Source organism: Malaclemys terrapin, chromosome 24 (genome assembly GCF_027887155.1).
Source record: "Malaclemys terrapin pileata isolate rMalTer1 chromosome 24, rMalTer1.hap1, whole genome shotgun sequence".
Lineage (NCBI taxonomy): Eukaryota > Metazoa > Chordata > Testudines > Emydidae > Malaclemys > Malaclemys terrapin.
The window spans coordinates 4,369,280-4,388,796 of record NC_071528.1 but is presented as its reverse complement, the minus strand read 5'-3'; the positions used below and the strand labels follow the sequence as shown (position 1 = coordinate 4,388,796).

The 19,517-nt window shown below is 53.4% G+C and overlaps 1 protein-coding gene across 4 annotated transcripts in view; it reads left to right on the top strand.

Annotated features, from left to right (window-relative positions):
* Positions 1–19,517, top strand: part of TJP3 (tight junction protein 3) — a 53,261-nt gene that overhangs the window by 17,286 nt on the left and 16,458 nt on the right. Inside the window, exons 1-6 of one of the 4 annotated variants that reach the window (XM_054013838.1) lie at positions 7,304–7,482; positions 12,244–12,300; positions 12,752–12,876; positions 13,540–13,642; positions 15,597–16,095; positions 16,595–16,698. In XM_054013838.1, the coding sequence (XP_053869813.1) occupies positions 7,465–7,482; positions 12,244–12,300; positions 12,752–12,876; positions 13,540–13,642; positions 15,597–16,095; positions 16,595–16,698 (906 nt within the window). In that variant the 5' untranslated portion in view covers positions 7,304–7,464. Of the gene's footprint in view, positions 1–7,303; positions 7,483–12,243; positions 12,301–12,751; positions 12,921–12,970; positions 13,057–13,539; positions 13,643–15,596; positions 16,096–16,594; positions 16,699–19,517 lie in introns of those variants that run through there. The other 3 variants (XM_054013839.1, XM_054013840.1, XM_054013841.1) reach the window with 3 other exon arrangements.

The following is a 19,517-nucleotide window of genomic DNA, read 5'->3' as shown; positions in this document are numbered from 1 at the left end:
TAAAAAACCTGATCTCTGAGGAAAAAGTGGGGCTGTTTAGTCTTGAGTAAAGAAGATTGAGGAGGGGAACCTGATAAATCTTCAAATATGTTAAGGGCTGTTGGAGAACAATTGATCACTGTCCTCTTTCTATGTCCACTGAAGGTAGGACAAGAAGTAATGGGCCTAATCTGCAGCTAGGGAGATCTAGGTTACATATTAGGAATTAACTTTCTAACTCTAAGGATAGGTAAGTACTGAAACAGACTGCCAAGGGAGATTGTGGAATCCCCATGACAGGTGGCTTTTAAGAAAAGGTTGAACAAACACCTGTCAGGGGTGGTCTAGGTTTACTTGGTCCTGCCTTGGTGCAGGGGACTGGAGTTGATGGCCTTTTGAGGTCCCTTGCAGTCCTACATTTCTATGATTCTGTGTGACGCAGGGCAAGCCTACCATATTGCACACCAACACCGGTGGGAATTTTAAGGTTGAATGGGTAACCTCGGCTCTGGCACTTCTGAACACTTGTGTGCTTGACTTTGCAACTTTAATGTTCTCTTACCATAGTTGTTTGGGTGTAGTACACATACTACTTCGCTCCCTGCTTCGTAATAGTCTTTTGTGACGTAAAACAGCTGCCACGTTCCACCCAAGAGCTGGCTGCATTTTAGTATAATTCCAACAGTGCCTATCATGTTGGTATGTAAGCCACTTTTGTGTGTGTGTGTGTATCCATTTCCTGTAGATGTGCCGTTTGTGAAGGACACTATGTAAATGTCAAGTGTTACTGCTATTATTGCTATATGGTAATATCAATCTTTTAACTGGCAACCTGCTAGGTACCACAGAAAGTCTGCAAATGGTTGTATTTGTGGATCTAGCAGGGGGGAAATCTTCCCCCATGTTTCCCAAGGCTCCTTAAATACGGTTATCCCTTTCTGACTCGAGAGACTAGACAAAATGTGGGGCCCTTGGGATGTTCCAGCTGGGAGCAGACATTTAACAGTGAGGATAATTAGCCATTGGAAGAATTTACCAAGGGTCGTGGTGGAGTCTTCATCACTGATTATTTTTAAATCAAGATTTGATGTTGTTCTAAAATACCTGGTCTGGGAATTATTTGGGGGACGTTCTCTGGCCTGTATTCTACAGGAGGTCAGACTAGATTAGGGTTACCATATTTCAGCAAGAAAAAAAGAGGACGGGAGGAGCCCCGCCCTAGCCCCGCCCCTGCCCCTCCCACTTCCCGCCCCCCCAGAACCCCCAACCCTCCCCCCGTTCCTTGTCCCCTGACTGCCCCCTCCTGGGACCCCTGCCCCTAACTGCCCCCCAGGACTCCACTCCCTATCTAAGCCTCCCTGCCTCTTGTCCCCTGACTGCCCCAACCCTTATCCACACCCCCACCCCCAGACAGACCCCTGGGACTCCCACGCCCCATCCAACCACTCCCCCCCCCAGAACTCCCAACCCATCTAAACCCCTCTGCTCCCTGTCCCCTGACTGCTCCGATCCATCTCCCCACCCCTGCCACCTGACAGCCCCCCCCCAGAACTCCCAAACACTCCCCCCCTGCTCCTTGTCCCCTGACTGCCCCCTCCTGGGACCCCTGCTCCTAACTGCCCTCCAGAACCCCACCCCCTACCTAAGACTCCCTGTTCCTTGTCCCCTAACTGCCCCCTCCTAAGACCCCCCCCAACTGCCCCCCAGGACCCTACCCCCTACCTGTACCCTGACTGCCCAAAACTTTCTCCACTCCCCCCAAAAAGCCCCCCCCCCGTTTCTTGACTGCCACCTCCAGAACCTTCCTGCCCCCCCTTACCCTGCTGCTCAGAACAGGGTGTTGGGCTCTGTGCAGCCGAGCCGGACACGTGGCTGCGCTCCCCAGCACAACAAAACCCGGTCCCTGGCCCTGCACAACAAAACCCGGTCTGGCCCTGCACAGTGCTGCCGGACTGGGCTGCAAGGGAGCTGCCGGCTCAGAATGCAGGGCGGATCCGGCTCCTCTACAGCTGCTCCAGAGTCCAGCCCGGGACTTCCCTGCAGCCCTCCCAGCCGCTCGCTCTGCTCTGCCGGGGGGAAATCCCGGACATTGTGAGTGCTTTACAAATTCCCCCTGGACGCTATTTTTAGCACAAAAAGGAGGACATGTCCGGGTAAATCCGGACGAATGGTAACCCTAGACTAGATGATCACAATGGTCCCTTGTGGCCTTAACATCTATGAAATTGATGATTGCCTGGTATCTTGTTTATTTACAAGGAATGTACCAAGTCCTGCTTCTCCAACTGCAGGAGGAAGCAAAGGCACAAAGGAGCAGTTTCTTAGCTAACTGCCCTAGGCCTCTCTAGCCAACATCAGAGGCCAAAGCTCTCTCAAAACTTCTCCCAGAGTCACCTTGTGCTTACAGGATCCTGCTTGATTCCTTCAAGCGTGCTTTTGTGCGCGTGCTCTCCCTGGTTCTGTGTTCTGCCTTCCCTCTCGTACACACCCAAACCAGTACTTGGCAAACCCTTCCTCCCAGTCCTGGGGGACTCCTTGCCACAATCCTAGGCCAAGAGCTTAACAAGAGTCAAAGAGAGGCTCAGATATTTTCAACTAGATAATAAAAACACTCACAGTTAAGATAAAAAATGTGTAAGGGATGTAAACCTCCAGCTTCAGGGCGTAAGCCAGCCTCTAGCTGATAGGGGTGCAAGGACCAAGGCCTGGTGGTCAGGCCTACTGGTCAAGAGTCAGGCTTAGTGGTCAGAGCCAAGGGTCACAACAAAGGACAGTGCCAGGGGTCAGGTGTAGGAGCAGGGGCTGGGAGCAGATGGAAGGCAGGAACAGAGGGCTCAGGAGTTGGGTAAGCAGGAGAGGGTCATAGTTGCAGCCAGCCAAGGATTCCTCTAGTTGTTCAGTCGCTGTTATTTCCTGGTTTATATAGAGCTCCTCAGCCAATCAGGGGCACTGGATGTTCCCCCAATCGGGAGCTTTGGGGGCGGGACCCTCTGCTAGCTAGCACTTTGCTGGTTACTCTGGTGAGCTGTTGGGTGGTGGTCATGGTCCGAGTACCCATGGGCATGGATGGAAGATCTGTGATCCCTCACAGGGTGTTAGGGATGAACTTCCCCAAGGGGCCGGGGTTTCTTGCACCTTCCTCTGAAGCCTCCGGTTCTGGCCGCTTTCAGAGACGGGACGCTAGACAAGCAGGCGAATTGGCCATGTTTAAGAGATGGAGCTTAGAGTAATTCTACACAGCAGTGTGAGCCCAGGCTCAAGCTAAACGCACCTTGTGTCCACACTGCAAATGCCCTAACCTAGGGCTCGGAGCCAGGGTCCCAGGAACCTGCAGGGCTGGAGGGCCCACGCCTGTGTTAAGCTGGGTCCTAGGGTCTGAGCCCTATAGCTTTCCTGTGTGCATGCAGCCCCCGCTTGACTCAAGTCCCAGAGTTCCCGGCAGCCAGCGCAGCGGCCACAAGTGCCATTACTGCCTGGCCGAGCACGCTCCCTGCTCCGGCTCCTCCTCGCTGCTGCACAGAGCGTGCCCAGGCAGGGAGCAAAGCTGACAAGTGGGAGGTGGCTCCCAGATGTTGGGGGTCACCCCTCCTCTGGCCATGCTGAGCCAGGAGCCCTGCTGCTCCCGCACCCTGCAGGGCAGCGCTTGGTCCCTGCTCCACTCTGACCCTTATTCCCGGCCCCCCACTGCTGTCCCAGGGGCTGCGTGTGCAGAGGCGCCCAGGCAGCATGTACTGTCAGGGCAGCAAGTGGGAGCCAGCCCCAAAACTTCCCTACAGCCTCCCAGTGCTCCCTTCTCTCTGCCTCCTGGAGTGCGGTAGGAGCAGGGATAAGGGAACGGGGGGCTGGGGGGGGGGGGGCTGGAGCACACTGCAAACTGCACACCAAGCCCTGGAGTCACACTTCACCACTGTGCAGCAGGTTGGGGCGGGGGGGGGGGGGGTCCTCTGAAACCTACATTTTATGTTAAACTTCAAAACAGACACAAATAAATAAAAAAACAACCAAAACCCCTTCGTTGAACAGCCCAGGTTGCAAATGAAGAATTGCAGAGTTTCATTGTAATAGTTTGATGGCCCTGGAGCCTGATATCCTAATTCTCCTCAGAACAGGCCCACATTTTCCTGCCTAGAGTTGGAGAGTCCAGTTCTCAGATTAGATGGCTGTTCACTATAAGTCTTCTCAACCTGCGGAGACAGCCACCAAAGAGTCATTAGGTGGTTTGGGTACTAATGCGCCTCACGGCGCCTGAGTCCCATCCATAGTTAGGAAACAGGGGGCAGTAGAGTTTCCCCCCATGCACCATGTCCTAAGGCTGGAGCAGGGGTGGGCAAACCTTTTGGCCTGAGGGTCACATCTGGGAATAGAAATTGTATGGCAGGCCATGAATGCTCACAAAATTGGGGTTGGGGTGTGGGAGGGGGTGAGGCTCCGGAGTGGGGCCAGAAATGAGGAGTTCAGGGTGTGGGAGGGGGCTCTGGCTGGGGGAGTGGGGCATGGGGGGGGGGGTGAGGGCTTTGGCTGGGGGTGCAGGCTCTGGGGTGGGGTTGGGGATGAGGGATTTGGGGTGAAGGAGAGTGCTCCAGGCTGGGATTGAGGGGTTAGGAGGGCAGGAGGGGGATTAGGGCTGGGGCAGGGGGTTGGGGCAGGGGGAGAGGCTCAGGGGTGCAGGCTCTGGGCTGTGCTTACCTCAAGCTGCTCCTGGAAGCAGCGGCAAGTCCCTTCTCTAGCTCCTACGCAGAGGCGCGGCCAGGCAGCTCTGCATGCTGCCCCGTCTGCAGGCACCGCCCTGCAGCTCCCATTGGCTGCGGTTCCTGGCCAATTGGAGCTGTGGGGGCGGTGCTTAGGGCAGGGGCAGCAAGCAGAGCAGAGTCCCCTGGCTGTCCCTATGTGTAGGAGCTAGAGCAGGGCCATGCCACTGCTTCTGGGAGCCACGTGGAGCAGCCCCTGACCCTGCTCCCCGGCTGGAGCAGGTCTATGCCGCTGCTTCCAGGAGCCGTGTGGAGCAGCCCCTGACTCTGCGCCCCGGCTGGAGCACCAGAGCGGGGCAAGCCCAAGACTCCGCTCCCCAGCGGGAGCTCGAGGGCCAGCTTAAAATGGCTGTTGGGCCAGATCCGGCCCGCAGTTTGCCCACCCCTGGGCTAGAGTGTCAACACTGGTAGAGGGTGGGGGCACTAGGCACTTTGGAATATGTTTTCTTTTACTTGGACCTGTGCACCACAATGTGGATGCCAGAGCACTTGGTTTGACCACAGATTAGACAATCCTTAGCCTAGGATTAAAATGCAGTGTGGACACTCAAGCCCAGGGTTCCCTGACATAGGTGAGCTGACTTGAGTCCCACTACCTCTGGGCTTACGTTGCTGTATAGACATGCAATGAACTCCACCCGGAGCTAATGACTATCACAAACCTCCCCACCTTCTGCACCAAGAGCAGTGTGTGTGTGTGTGTGTGTGTGTGTGTGTGTGTGTGTGTGTGTGTGTGTGTGTGTGTGTGTGTGTGTGTGTGTGTGTGTGTGTGTGTGTGTGTGTGTGTGTGTGTTACCCACAACAAAACACTCCACTGCACACACTTCTGCCCCGGGGAGAGGAGGAGAGAACTAACACATGACAGATGTTAGTCACGTTGCTCAATGCATGACTGGAAGGTGCCCAGATCCTGTGGGGATGAACATGGTATAAGAACCTAAATAGAAGAGAATGGATTAGGCCGGTTCCCTTGTCACTCTGGGCTGGCTGTGGGGCTGTTTGCCATCCTGTGCTCAGTGCCAGGAGTCTCCTATTGCCTTTTCCAAATGTAAATGTTTGTTGCAAAGTTTCAAAAAGATGCAAAGCAAAGAGCAGACTTACTGCAAACAGAGGCAAAAGCCCGAATACCTGCGCTGCCCTCGGCATGCGGCAAACAAGGCGCTGAGTGTAGGATGTCAAACGATGCTGCACACGAGAGAGAGGTGTCCTGCAGCACAGAAAATCACAACCAGCTCCGTTCCTTATGCACCTGGCCATCTTTTGGCCAGCTAAAGCCAGAGCTAAACGAACATCATGGGAGGCTACAGGAGAGGTGAGCTAAACTAGTCACTCCCAAACTGCAGTCTGTAGAGAGGTCCCATGGAACCGGCTTCTCCATGTTTCCAGCCGCTAAAATGCATCAAGAAACCCTAAAATATCCGGAATACTTTCCAAAAGGCTGTCATTTGCCACACAGAAGTGAGGCCACATGCTCACGAATGGCAAGACAGATGGCTCGTGATCATGAATAGGAGGGGAGGTGTCCACCAGCCAAGGTGTTGTCCATGCTGTGAAAGGTGTGAGGATGCAGCGTGGGTTGAGCCACCCGGCCCTCCTCGCCAGAAGGATACTGATGCTTTGTGCTTGGATAGCTCCCTTCAGCTGGGACTTCACAGTAGCGTACTCATGTTAATGAGCATTCATTTGATCCTGGCCGTGCCTCTGGGGGATACTGCAGTACTATGCATAGCATAAGGATTAGGGGTCCCATTTTACAAATGGGGAAACTGAGATGACTTGCCCAAAGCAGTGCGGAGTCAGTGGCTGGAGAAGGAACCCAGGAGTCCTGACTTATGCAGTGAAGGCTGGGCACAGGCTCACCTACGTGAGCTAGCTCGAATTCAGTTAGCTCCAGTAACAAATCAGGAAGTGAGCCCAGTACGGAGCCGGAGCTGGAGCCCGTGCTGGACTTGTACTGCCTGCTCCGGTGCCCAGGCTGTGCTGTCTTCACGACTGCTCCTGGAGTTAGCTGGAGTCAAGCCAGCTGCAGTAGGTGAGCCCAGGCCCAGCTTTCGCTGTGCAGCAAGACCCTCTGGCTTTACCACGGGCTCCCATTACTCTGGGAACCCAGGAGTCCTGGTGCCATTAAATCTCATCTGGCGCAAATCCGTGTAATAGCGACTGGGAACCCTTCTCTTGTGGATACAGCATGAATGTGGTGGTGGGGTGGCAAAAACACTGTGCTTGGCATTCTCCTTCCTCCCAAGAGTGCAGAGAGGCTCCCTGCCCAGGGCAGCTGGAATCTGTGTCAGAGGCCCTTACCTGTGTCATGCCTTCCGTGTTCCCTGCCTGCACCTAACCTCCTGCAGCTCTGTTCTCCTGTAAAACCTGGCCTGGAGGCTTGTGCCAGCTGAGATCGAAGTGCAGGCAGGAGACTGGCTGGGACCCAGGTCAGCTGGCTACCTGCAGAGCACCTGAGTGCACGTCAGCCTGGTCTCTTGGAATAGGTGTGTCAGCAGGAGGCGGGCCGTGGAACAGGGGAGGAGGCGGAGCAGCAGGTGTAAGCCCCCATCTCCCTGGGAGAAGGAAGAGCTGATTGTAAAGTACCTGAACCTTGCAGCTGGCCACAGAATCTCTCGGCCTCTGCACACCTGCTCCGCACAGATCGTCTCCCTTGCTATCGGGAGCTCCTGGATCCTTTCATCCCAGGGCCAGCCCTGCCCATGGGAGCAGCCAGCAGCCTGGGGCTTTGTGGAATATGGCTGTAAGATTTCAGGCAAGTCTCTTTCCCCAGCAGGTGTGTGCGTTCGGTGAAGCAGGTCCTGGGCCAGTAGCTTTGTGAGTGCTGTGCGTGGTAACAGCCGTCGTGAGGCAGGGGAACAATCTGAAGGGAGAAACAGGGTTTATCTTGCTTCAGTTTTGCAGCAGCCTGTTCAAAGGACAGCAATTCTAGGCTAAGAAAACAATCTTCTCCAAGCCAATGGCAGCAGCTTTTGCTCACTCCCAGCCTGGCTCAGATCTGAACCAGCAACTCAAGAGGGAAGGAGATGCAAACATCAGGATGATTCTGAGGAGAGGCTGCCCACAGCCCATCCTGCTCCGGTTAAAGTCAATGGCCAAAAACCCCTTTGACCCCACTGGCCCAGGACTGGCTTTGTGCACGGTGCAGACATGCTCTGCATGGAGCTGCACCGTCCTATCGCGTCTCATGCTGTAACCTGCAGCCATTGGTTTTCAGGCCTATCCGGACTTGGGTGGTGATGTATTTTGCTTTCTTGTCAGATGGTGTTTACTACTTTGATAGGCCAGCTGTTCTGAGAAATCCTGTGCTGGGGGGAATGCTCTGTTTGCTGAACCCAGGGATTCCTCCTGATGCGTGATTTCCCCTGCAGACGGAGGGTTTGGCTAGAGAGGGGCCTGAATCAGATCTCCCTCAGACTTTTGGGGTATTTTAAATATGGCTTGCTCCCTTCGCTAATTGTACCCTGCAATGCAGGGCCTGGTCTGTTCGCTATTGACGGTACTAGCTGTGCAGAGGGAAGCAAGCTGATCCAGGCCTGGAAATCCCTGGTTTGATCAGTCTCTGCAGAGTGTGGATTTCAAACCCTCTCTCCAGTTCCTGGAGTCTCTTGTCCGCCTGGCCTTTTTGTTACACCAGGTTTTGGCTGTTCCCTTCTTTGGGCATCTGCATGTCTTTCCTGGTCAGGATTCCTCCTCTTGGGGTGTGGAATGCCTCTTGTCCTGCCAACAGATACACTTTCCGGGGAGGGATGTTCAGCCCAGCCGACCTGCTTGGGTTGGGGGGTTGTTTGTGAGTGGTTTTCTCGACACTGATAATGGCTTTCGGGCCTGAGCCTCCACTCTTACTCTGGTTCGGTGTTGGTGTCATTCCACTGACGCAGTCCTGGGGCTAGGGTTGCCAATTTTGGTTGAATGTATTCCTGGAGATTTCATCACGTGACATAATCTTTAATTAAAGATTAATCTTTAATTCCTGGTGACTCCAGGCCAATCCTGGAGGGTTGGCAACCCTACCTGGTGGTCACTGAAATGTGCCCAGTCCCAGGTGATGCTGTTGGTGGTTTTTTCACTGAGGGGACAAAGGTGCTGGGAGGGTGGTGCCTGCTGTTCAAAAACTGCTGCTGAGGAGGAGCAGGGACTGGGAGGTCTCTAGATTTCACCCCTTTCTGGGGGTGGCTGGTAATGCTCAAAATCGTGGGGTTGGTGGCGGCTGGAGCTGGCACAATGGGAGAGCATTTTCCACACGGCTCTGCCAATGTACCCCACCCCCGTCCTGACCTGCAGCGCTCCCTGCTTGTCCAGTCCCCAGCCCCCGACAGACAGTCCTACCCTCGGAGGGGTCTGGTCTGGGTTACTTGATCCTTCCCTACCTCTCAGACACCAGGCTGTCCATCAAGATCTGAACTGCACGGTGTTTAGTTCTGGTCGTTTTGAGACTGCAGGTGCCTCATAATGACCTTGGAGCATGGCCTGCTCACTCGAAACCAGGCTGAGAACATGCAGGCTTCTGCTTTTCCCTTTCTTGGATCACAGACCTCACCCTGCTTAATTGTGCATCAGTGCGCTGGGGAGCAGGGGCTAGGGTATGGGACCTGAGTTCTTTCCTGGCTGTGTCACTCCATGTGCTCCGGGATCAGTTACGTCTCTGCTCTGTGCCTCAGTTTCCCCATCTGTAAACGGGTGATATTATTATTATTGAAGTCTATGATTGGAAACTGCTGTATAAGCACTTACTATATGTTGTTAAATGGTAAATTATAGGTTATTAAATGCTGTACCAGTGCTCATTATATGTTGTTGTCCTTTGATAGTCCAACATGCAGTAGGAACTGTCATCGGTCCTTGCAGATTAGCTGACCTGTAGATAAACTTGATTCCCCTCCCTAATTTGCATAGATACTTTAAAGCCATGGACCGGTGTGATGGCTGGTGGGCTGTATCTGGTGTGGTCTGACCCCTGGGCAGGCCAAGGAGGAGGTGAGGCTCATAACATGCAGCGTTTCTAAACTCCGTGGGTTACGGTAACTGCAAGCACAGCATTTGTGGGTCTTTGACTCCTAATCGCTGTCTCTGTGGGAGGCAGGTGTTTAATTTTGGCTAGAAGCCCCTCTGCTTCCCCGTGGACGTGTATTGCAGACGCTTGCACTCGAATCCCTAGAGAGGAAAGGCTGCTGAAGTGACTTACGTGCCGCCCGCCTGGGGCTCTGATGTGGCTGCGTCCACTTGAGCTGGGTTCCTAATTGGGGCAGTTGCGGGGTGTACCGCGTCTTCTCCAGCATTTGGCAGCTGACTGACTCAGAACAAGCTCCTGTCTGTGTCCTGGCCAAGGGCTGAGTTCTCCAGCTCCCCAGAGGTGGTCAGGGTGTGCCCTGCTCTCCGCGCCATGCCAGCCCCACGTGCCTCCTCCAGGGACTCAACTTGCTGGGCTGGAGTGTTTAAGACCCTCTATAGGAACACGAAGGGGAGGCATGAGCAGGGATAGCAAGGAGGGGCACCCACCCTGTGCTCTGCTAGCTAATCCCTAGCATTGCCTCCTCGGAGTGGCACAGCTTAATTCTCAAGTGCCCACGTGAATTGTTTAGCAATAAGTAACCATGCAGCTTCCGCTCTTACCTGTTCTTGGATCACTGGCCTCCTCCCACTGTTCAGCAGGGCCAGGGTATGGGGCTAAGCTCTGTGCCGGGCTCTGTCACTCCACGTGCTCTGGGGTTAGTCACATCTCTGCTCTGCACTTCAGCTTCCCCAGCTGTGAATGGTGATAGTAGTATTAGTAGTAGTGAGCTCTGTGAATGGAAAAGGTGGTATTAGCACTGTCATAAACATACAGTTAAGGGTTAATTCCTCTTTTACCTGTAAAGGGTTAAGTAGCTCCCATAACCTAGCTGACACCTGACCAGAAGGACCAATAAGGGGACAAGATACTTTAAAAATCTGGAAGGGGAAAAAAGTCTTTGGTCTGTGCTGGGTGTGTGCTTTTGCTGGAGGCAGAGAAAGAAGGAGCCAACCCACTCCCATAGGGTTGTGAGTATTTAGAGAAGGAATGGTTAGATTACTTTTATTTTCTATTTGTGAGTTTTGCAAATAAGAGGGAGGGTAAATGTGGGTTCTTTGTGTAACTTTAAAGTTTTGCCCAGAGGGAAACCCTCTGTGTTTTGAATCTGATTGTCTGTGAGATTATCTTTCATTCTAATCTCACAGAGGTACTCCTCTCACCTTTTTTCTTAATTAAAAGTCTTCTTTTAAGAACGTGATTGATTTTTTCATTGTTTTAAGATCCAAGGGTTTGGATCTGTGTTCACCAGGACTAAGTGGTGAGGGATATTCTCAAGCCTTCCCAGGGAAAGGGGTGTAGGGGTTTGGGGAGGATTATTCTCAAGCCTGCCCAGGAAAGGGGGGTTAGGGATTTGGGAGATATTTGGGGGAAGGAAGAGTTCCAAGTGGCTCTCCCTAAATATTTGGTTAACGCTTGGTGGTGGCAGTGTACTGTTAACCTAAGATGGTAAAAATAAGTTTAGGGCTTCTTTCATGCGGGTCCCCACATCTGTACCCTAAAGTTCAGAGTGGGGAGGGAACCTTGACAAGCACTTATTGTTGTCTTTTGATAGGCAAACATCCAGTAGGAACATCCAGAGGGCCAGGCATGTTGGCTGACTTGTAGAAACTAGGTCCTTCTTCCTAATTTGAATAGATCTGTTCAAATCATGGACCCGTGTGTAAGCTAACTGACTGTATCTTGTGCAGCTACTGGCTCTGGGGAGGCAATGCTGATTTTCACAATAAGTAGACACAGTCCTGGTGAAATTGGCTGGTCACGTCCCTCCTTCAGCTTTCTTTCTCCGCTCCCACTGGTCCCTTCTGATGGACAATCCAGATTTGCAGGGCTCTAATCCTGAGTCTGACTCAGCGAGTGTAATCCACAATGCAGACTAAACTGGACCCTTTTAAACAGAACCATTATGGGTATCAGGTTCCAGAAATTAATGACAAAGCTTTCTCCCTAAACGCTCGACAAACACCAAGAAACCTCTCTAATCCTCTGTTGATGTAGACTGGTATAATCCCTGTTCAGTTTGGGGAAACCGAGGCACAGGTTAATGACGTGATTTACAGTGTTTCGGTCCCTTGCTGTAACTATTACACACACTGCTTCCCTGGCTTCATTCGCTCTCATTGCATTCCGATGAGCCTGCTGGTGACCTCTATGTTGAGAGTTGCTGTCTGTTTGTCGTGCACTTACCCCAGTGGCCTGGACAGCCCCTTAATGGGAGATGCTCTCTCTGCAGCTGCAGAGGCAAGTCTATTATTTAAGGGTGGGTTTAGGTGGGAGGAGGATGTTACCTCGTTAGGAAAAAGGCAGCTTGGTTCTTTGCAGCTAGAAGTGATTTCTAGTATGCCCAGATCTCTGGGGGTCTAGAGAAGTGACAGGAGCAAATTGGCCACCCCTCCCCCTTCTCTGGAGACTGGGGCAACAATTGGATTTTGTTAATTGACCGTCCTTTTTCCCCCGGGCTCCCAGGTTACAGCCATGGAGGAGATGGTCATCTGGGAGCAGCACACTGTGACGCTGAGCAAGGTGAGCTTGTGCACTGCGCCGTCTCCGTCCGGGAGGGTGGGCATTGGGGCTTTAATCGTGGGTGGCGACACTGCGGTTCAGCCGAGCCTCCTGAATGGGGCCCTCTGCCTTCTGCTGTGATTGGGCTCCTGGCAGCATGAGCTGCTTCCCAGTGGGGCCCTGCTCCCGCCAGCCTGGCAGCACAAGCCAGCTGGGGTGACCCTAGAAGTGTCTGGCCAGTGCCAAGCAGCCCCCCAGCAGCGTGAGCTTCCTTGTGGTATTGTGCCAGCCGGATCCCGCCGTTCATGGCAGCGATGCGACTGGCCTGCCAGGGAAGCGGCTTACAGCAGTGCCATTAGCGATGCTTAGCTGCCCCTCAGAAATGCCTGCCTGCCCCCGTGCCCATCCTCCTTCCATCTGCAGCCGGTACCTGCTGTGCAGAGCCTGACCTTGTATGTATCTGTCGCACTAGGACCCTCGAAGGGGCTTTGGCATCGCCATCTCAGGAGGCAGGGACCGTCCCAGCGGCTTGGCTGGGGACCCCTCTATCGTGGTCTCAGATGTGGTACCTGGTGGACCAGCAGATGGCAGGCTCCAGTGAGTGGCAGACGGGGCCAGAAGGATTCACTGAGGAAAGCGTTGTGAGCAAAGAGAGGATCCAAACTTCCCCAAGTTCTGGGGTGTCTTGGATCCGGGTCCCCCTCTACTCATGAGAGGAAGCAACACTTCAAACGCTTGGGGAAACTGAGGCACAGAGCAGGGCATGATTGGCTGAAGGTCAGAGTTAGAACCCGGGAGATCCTGGCTCCAGTCATATGCTCAGAACATGCCTCGGAGGGGTTGGGAGGCGGGTCTGCTGGGGTCACTAGTGTGGGAGGAAGGGGAGAGTTAGCAGCTGCTGGGAGGGTCCCTGGTGCACTAGCTCCCTGAGGGGATCTGCCTTCCCAGCTGGTGTCAGGAGGCAGACTCGGGGGTGGAGTTGGGGAAGGAAGAGGCCAATGGGGGTGCAGATTGGAGGACACGGGGACTTTGAACCTGGGAGGGTCTCCTGCCCTTTCTGGGGTGGGACCTGCCTTTGCGGAGCTGCAAATGAACATGCTCCCCATCAGCAGAATTTCCGGGGGCGAAGCGTGGGTCAGACTGTCACTGCGGAGGTGTTTGCCTAGGCTGAGAGGCTGCTCCTAGCCACTCGGGAGCCTTATCGCGCTCTCCCCTGTGCCCTGGCAAGGGATCTCCCTGACCTGAGTCTTTCCTTTCCAGGACGAGAGATCACGTTGTGATGGTGAACGGCCTTTCCATGGAGAACGTGTCCTCCTCCTTTGCCATCCAGACGCTCAAAACCTGTGGCAAGTTAGCCAACATCGTAAGCGTCCTGCCTGGGAGGGGCTGACTTGGCTTGGGTGGGAGGAGAGGTAACAAGGGTCTAACGTAAAGCCTTGATGTGGGGCAAGTTTTCCCGGCCGGATGTTCCACTTGTCTGTCCTTGGGTTAAACGCATCCCTCATGGAACTGGCTGCAACTCCCCAGCACAGTTAATTCCAGTGGATACAGCAGCTGGAGAGTGGCCACTCTCACTCGAGAGGAGCAATTCAAGTTAACTCTGTAGTGCATATGTACCCTGAATAAGTGAGGCCCCATCCACTTACACCAGGGCTGGATTTGGGTTCCCCTTCTACCAAGCATTTCATGGCTAGCAACAGCCCTGGTTCTTCCACCCCATGGCTTGTTTAGATTGGCGTGTCTTGGTCCCTGTTAACCTCGCAAGTTACCCACAGGAATAAACCAGCGTCTTAAAATATTGCAGGGCACTAACTCCTTGCAAACTTTTAAAACTGTGAAAGAGGATAACTCTAGGAATAATTGTAAGCAATCGCAGCTCAAAGCCAAACTTTCAAACTTTCAGGGGCGGTGAGTAGCAGCACCGGAAGTAAAGCTGTATCCGTGTTTTTGTTTAAAGCTGGATTTTCAAATCTCGCTACAAATCTATGTACGTAATCAGATCTGAAAATAGGTACGTCACACGTCAGTCCAGGGCCTGGCCCAGAATTTGTAGTATGAAACTGGGAACCCTGGACCAAATTACCCCAGATATAGGCTGTCCCCCAAAATGACCTATTAAAACTTTAGCTTCTAAACAGAAGTTCCTGGCTCCAAGTCCTGTGCTCACTTCTGTCTCAGGCCAGGGTTGGCAGAGTGGGGGGAGCCCTCGGTAAGATGGACAGCCCTTGTAGATCATGCCCTACTGAATGGGCACTACTAGGCAAAGTGGCTCTGGGACCTTTGTTGTTGCTCTCATGGAGCCGTACTGCTCTGAATGCCTGAGACTCTGCCTCAAAGCGATCTCCTGCTAATGGCCCTTCTCGATCTGCAGCAGCCCAGCATAGAACCAGCAGTGTAGTGTGGAGTCACTGTGGCCAGAGTGCGTCATACATCAGGTGGGCCCTTGGGTGTATTTTAAGGATGACTCGAGAGGCTGTTCCAAGGCATGAGCCAGCGGGGAGGAAGGCACAATGTCAGGAGGGGGTGACGGGCACGGTTGGCTCGTAAGCATGAGCCGAGGAAGGAAGGGGCGCGGGGAGGGTGGAGGTAGGCGGGAGGTCTGCGATATGTCATTGCATTGGTGGGACTGGCCACTCCTCAGTCTGGCTGTTTACTCTCCAAAGAACAGATGGGACCACGTGGCTCTTGACATGTCCTGTCCCCTCCGTGTTTAATCTGAGACGACGCGGCTCCTCCTTTGCTCATCTCCCTCTTATCCGTGCCCGTTGAACCATGGAACAGTCTGGATCCCATTAGTCAGTCACCTCCAACGCACACACGTAGGAGTTCGAGGAAGGGACTCGTGGGGCTGGTCTTCACTTCAGTTTTACCAGTGTAACTGTTTTGGCTCGGGGTGTGACTACTGAACTAGTTACACCAGGCTAAGCCCCAGTGTGGCTGCAGTTACATCAGTATAAAGGCGCCTTGTCCTGGTATAGTTCTTTCCCTTTGCTGTACTGGTACAAAGCACCTTTCGATCAGCATAACTGCGTTCCCGCGAGGGGGCGCTGAACCGGTTTGTCTGTGCCAGGATAGTTAAAGGGCTACAACTTTCTAGTATAGAAACCAGGGGGCTCCTCTCTCCCAGCTCTGTCACTGACTTGCTACGGGGCCTTGGGCAAATAACTTAATGTCTCAATGCCGTGGCTTTCCCCATCTGTAAATTAAGACACTCTCTTCTCCCTCTGTGAAGTGCTCTGAAATCAGTGGTGGCTCTCTTTTGGGAGGGCAGAGTACGTGTCATTTGCCAACCAATTCTTCTTCCTTCCCACCTGCAGACAGTGAAGAGACCAAAGAAAATTCAGCTTCCTGTAACCAAAACCAGCCAGCCACTATCCAGCGACTCCTTGCACTCTCCCAACACCGTCCGATACGATTCTGATGAGGAGTACGGGTACCAGGGAGACGAGTCATCGCCGCGGAGCACCGGGAAAGGATACAGGTACGACAGTCACAACAGGAGCCGGCCTCAGGACGACGCGGATTACAGTAGAGGCTACGACGGAGACTCCTCCAGTGAGAGGAGCTCCGGCCGCTCTCGGGATGACAATCGAAGGCAGGTGTCCAGAAGCAGAAGGCGGAGCCAAGATGGCAGCAACAGGAGACCGAGCCCAGACAGCGGCTCTGAAAGGCAGAGTTACCATAGACAGCACTCCACCAATGGCTATGGGGACACCAATGGGCTTGCGCTAGTGTCTGGGTTCAAGAGGCTGCCGCGCCAGGAGGTTCCAATGAAACCCATCCGCTCGGTTCTGGTGAAGCAGAAAGAGGGCGAAGGTAAGAGGCAGCTTCCCCAGTCTCTCCCCACCAGCCCCCTCCAGTGGGAATGAACCATCCTTCTTCATTGCATAGTCTGGTGGAGGCTGCCCGGCGTGCGGGAGGGGCAGAACAGGATGACTTTGAGGGCTTAGAAATGAAGGGCCTTTAACAGCAGCGAGGCTGAGCAGTCTGGGGGCTCACTGGCTGAGGGGGTGCCTTGGGGGGTGGAATAGGAAGGAATATCTTCACTTCTACGCACTGGGTCTGTGGCCACATTGCACTGAGTTCACTAAATCAATTTAGAAACCGAGCCAGTTACATGGGTGCAATTTGTGTACGCGCACCAGGCCTGAGCGACTGGAGTTTGTGACCTGGCTAACACGACCGCTGGAGCCGTAGGGTTCCCACGGGGTACTGTGGGCTCATAGTGAGGACCTGTCTCCCTGATACCCCAGATCTGGTATTTCTCTAGTTCCATTCCCTGAACCTGACTTGTCTCTCTCTCCCCGGGGCGCAGAATACGGCTTGAAGCTGGGAAGCCAGATCTTTATCAAACACATAACAGAGACAGGCTTGGCTGCCAAGGACAGCTCGCTGCACGAGGGGGACCTCATTTTAAAGGTATGCAGAGGTCTGGAAGGATTGGTGCACTCATCAGGATTGTGCCTGATGCTGGGTTTCGGTGTAGGGTGTGACGCTGTCCCTGGGCCATGTGGTCTGGAGATTCTTGGGAGCTCTCTGCAGTAGGAAGATGAGGCTGTTTTAATAACAGATGTTAAACTATTTCTGCCGGCCCCAGAATGGCTTTGAAATGTCTGCCCTGCCAGTGTAGGCGGGGTAACTGTCTTCAGCATCACTTGAAAGGGGCTGTTTTGACCCCCCCCATCACAACAGGTTCCTTTTCCCGGCAGATGCGACCTTAGAGCTGATGGGAGGCACAGCAGAAACTCCTCTCCAATCTGCTCGTGACTTGGGTGTTGCCGCCACGTGGTTCAATGGACCAATATTAAAAACAAAGTGGTGGTGGGGGGGAAACCAGTAAAAGTTAATCATGCCCCCCAGCCTTAGGAAATAGTGTGAAACATAGACACACAACCCCACAGCTTGAGAACAGAAGACGGGACCTGATCACAGTCTCCAAATATGTTAAAGGCTGTTACAGAGAGGGAGGTGATCAATTGTTCTCCATGTCCACTGAAGGGAGGACAAGAAGTAATGGGCTTAATCTGCAGCAAGGGAGATCTAGGTGAGATATTAGGAAAAACTCTCTAACTCTCAGGGAAGCGAAGCTCTGGAACGGGCTTCCCAGGGGGGCTGTGGAATCCCCGTCCCTGGAGGATTGTAAGACCAGGCTGGACAAACACCTGTCAGGGATGGCCTAGATTTACTTGGTCCTACCTCAGCACAGGGGGCTGGATTTGATGGCCTCTGGAGGTCCTTTCCAGCCCAACATTTCGATGGTTCTATCAACAAGAACGTTCAAACTCTCGCTCTGTTCCCCAAGAAAATCAATTCTACTTGGCCACAGGCCCCAAAGTTCCACTCGGACAGCCTGAAAACTGCCCTCTGTTTGACACCACTGTCCCGTGGGATTAATCGCTGTTGCCTACCATTTGCAGTTTGGAGTCTAGCCTGCTGATTAGGTGTCTTGCCATAGCACCAAGGAGCCTAGTTGTGGCCCAGGCGCTGGGTGCTGGACAAACCCAGAACAGAGAGACAGATCCTGCCCCAAAGAGCTGGCAATCGGAGTAACGTTACTGGGATTTATTTCTGACAGCATGTGGCACATGGAGCTGAGTTTTGGAGCTGTGTGGTTCGTGTTCTGTGAGAGCTGAAGATGAGCAATCGGTGTATAATGATGAGTGATGTAATTGAGCTGTAGATATGAACTTATACTTCTTAGCTGATCAGTTTGGTTTGATTTTGTAGCATATTATGGGACGAGACCTTAATTTCTGACTTTTTATTACTGAGGTCTCCACTTCTAGTAAGTTATTACATGCAAATATTCTGCAATGTCCTGTGCCTTTTTATTTGTAGAAGTTAATAGGTGATTGATGGTTTGCTCGTCAACTCCAACGGTTACATACTTTGTTTTGGCCAATGAATAGGTTTAGCTGGTCAAGGTCATGTGACATAGTGGTGTGGGGGTGGGGCTCTCTGGGCTCTTTCCTAGCCAGGAGATGTGTGTATTCCTCCTCCCTGCCTTGGGAGAATTCAGGCTGCCTGGGTGTGACCATGGAGGCTGGCGGTGTAGGGTTGCATTGCAGAGGAGTGGACAATGTGTGTCTTTGTGAGTAGCTGTGGGTGTGTGAGTGGATGCTGATAAACGGCTTCACACTGAATTTCCCGGTTTTGTGTGAGAAACAGGTCAGATTGCACAGGACAGAGTGGGGTGGGGTGGGTGGGTGGTTTGAGTTTCTATATTTTAATGTTTAAATTACGGCGATTGCGCCCTGTCTCTTCTCCGTCTGAAAGTTTTTCTAAGTAATTTGTTGTTCCATATGATTGTCCAGTTCAGCTCCCACACCCAATATGGGCGGAGCCAACTCCCCCTCCCTCCCCAACTCACTTTGGCACAGGGGGCATACTGTGGGGGTGGGGGAGCACTATCGCCCCCCCCCCAGCAATTCTCGGCTGCTGGAATGCCCCTGGAGGCTATTTGAGACACAAGGTGGGGGAGGGAATCTCTTCTATTGGGCCAACTTCTGTTGGTGGAAGAAACCAGCTTTGGCGCTCACAGAGCTCGGCTCGTCTTCAGGTCTGGGAGGCTGTGGAAGGTGGGGAGAGGAGGAGGAGGCACAACTTAGGGCTCTGCTTGGGCTGGCTTGATCTGCCCCTTGCCAGCCCCAGCGCAGAGATGGGGCAAAACCTCCCCAGGAGGACTGTCCACATTACCTGCCGGCTCCAGGGTCTCCTCTCATCTCTGAGACTCTCCTCCTCAGCGCTCCCAACAGAACCAAGGGAGGCTCACAGCTCTGCTCGGCCCCATTGTAACCGTGGGGTCAGACCTGCCAGGATGGAGCCAGCGGGGAGCTGAGCTATTCCGCCTGCTCTTGTGGCTCATCTTGCCCTTTTGTTCTCCTGATCTTTCTCTCCCAAGCCCTTGCCGCTGCGAGAGCAGCTATTTCCTCACCTCTCTGGTTGCGGGTTTGGCCATTATGGCTTTGTCTAGCCTGGGACTTAACGGGAGGGGGGGTATTGGGTCGCGTTCGTTGGATCACACTAGCTAACACGATCTGTCTGAGCCCAGACAAAGCGTGTGAGTGACACTCGCTCTCGTGAGTGCTTTCCTGCTCCAAACCTCCTGTTCTGATGCTGTGCTCCAAACTCTGTCGTGGCACTTGCTCTGCGCAGACACCTCTGCTGTTTTCACCCCTTTGCTCTGGGCAGCCTTGATTTTGCTCACTGATGTTACCCTGTTTCCCCGAAAATAAGAC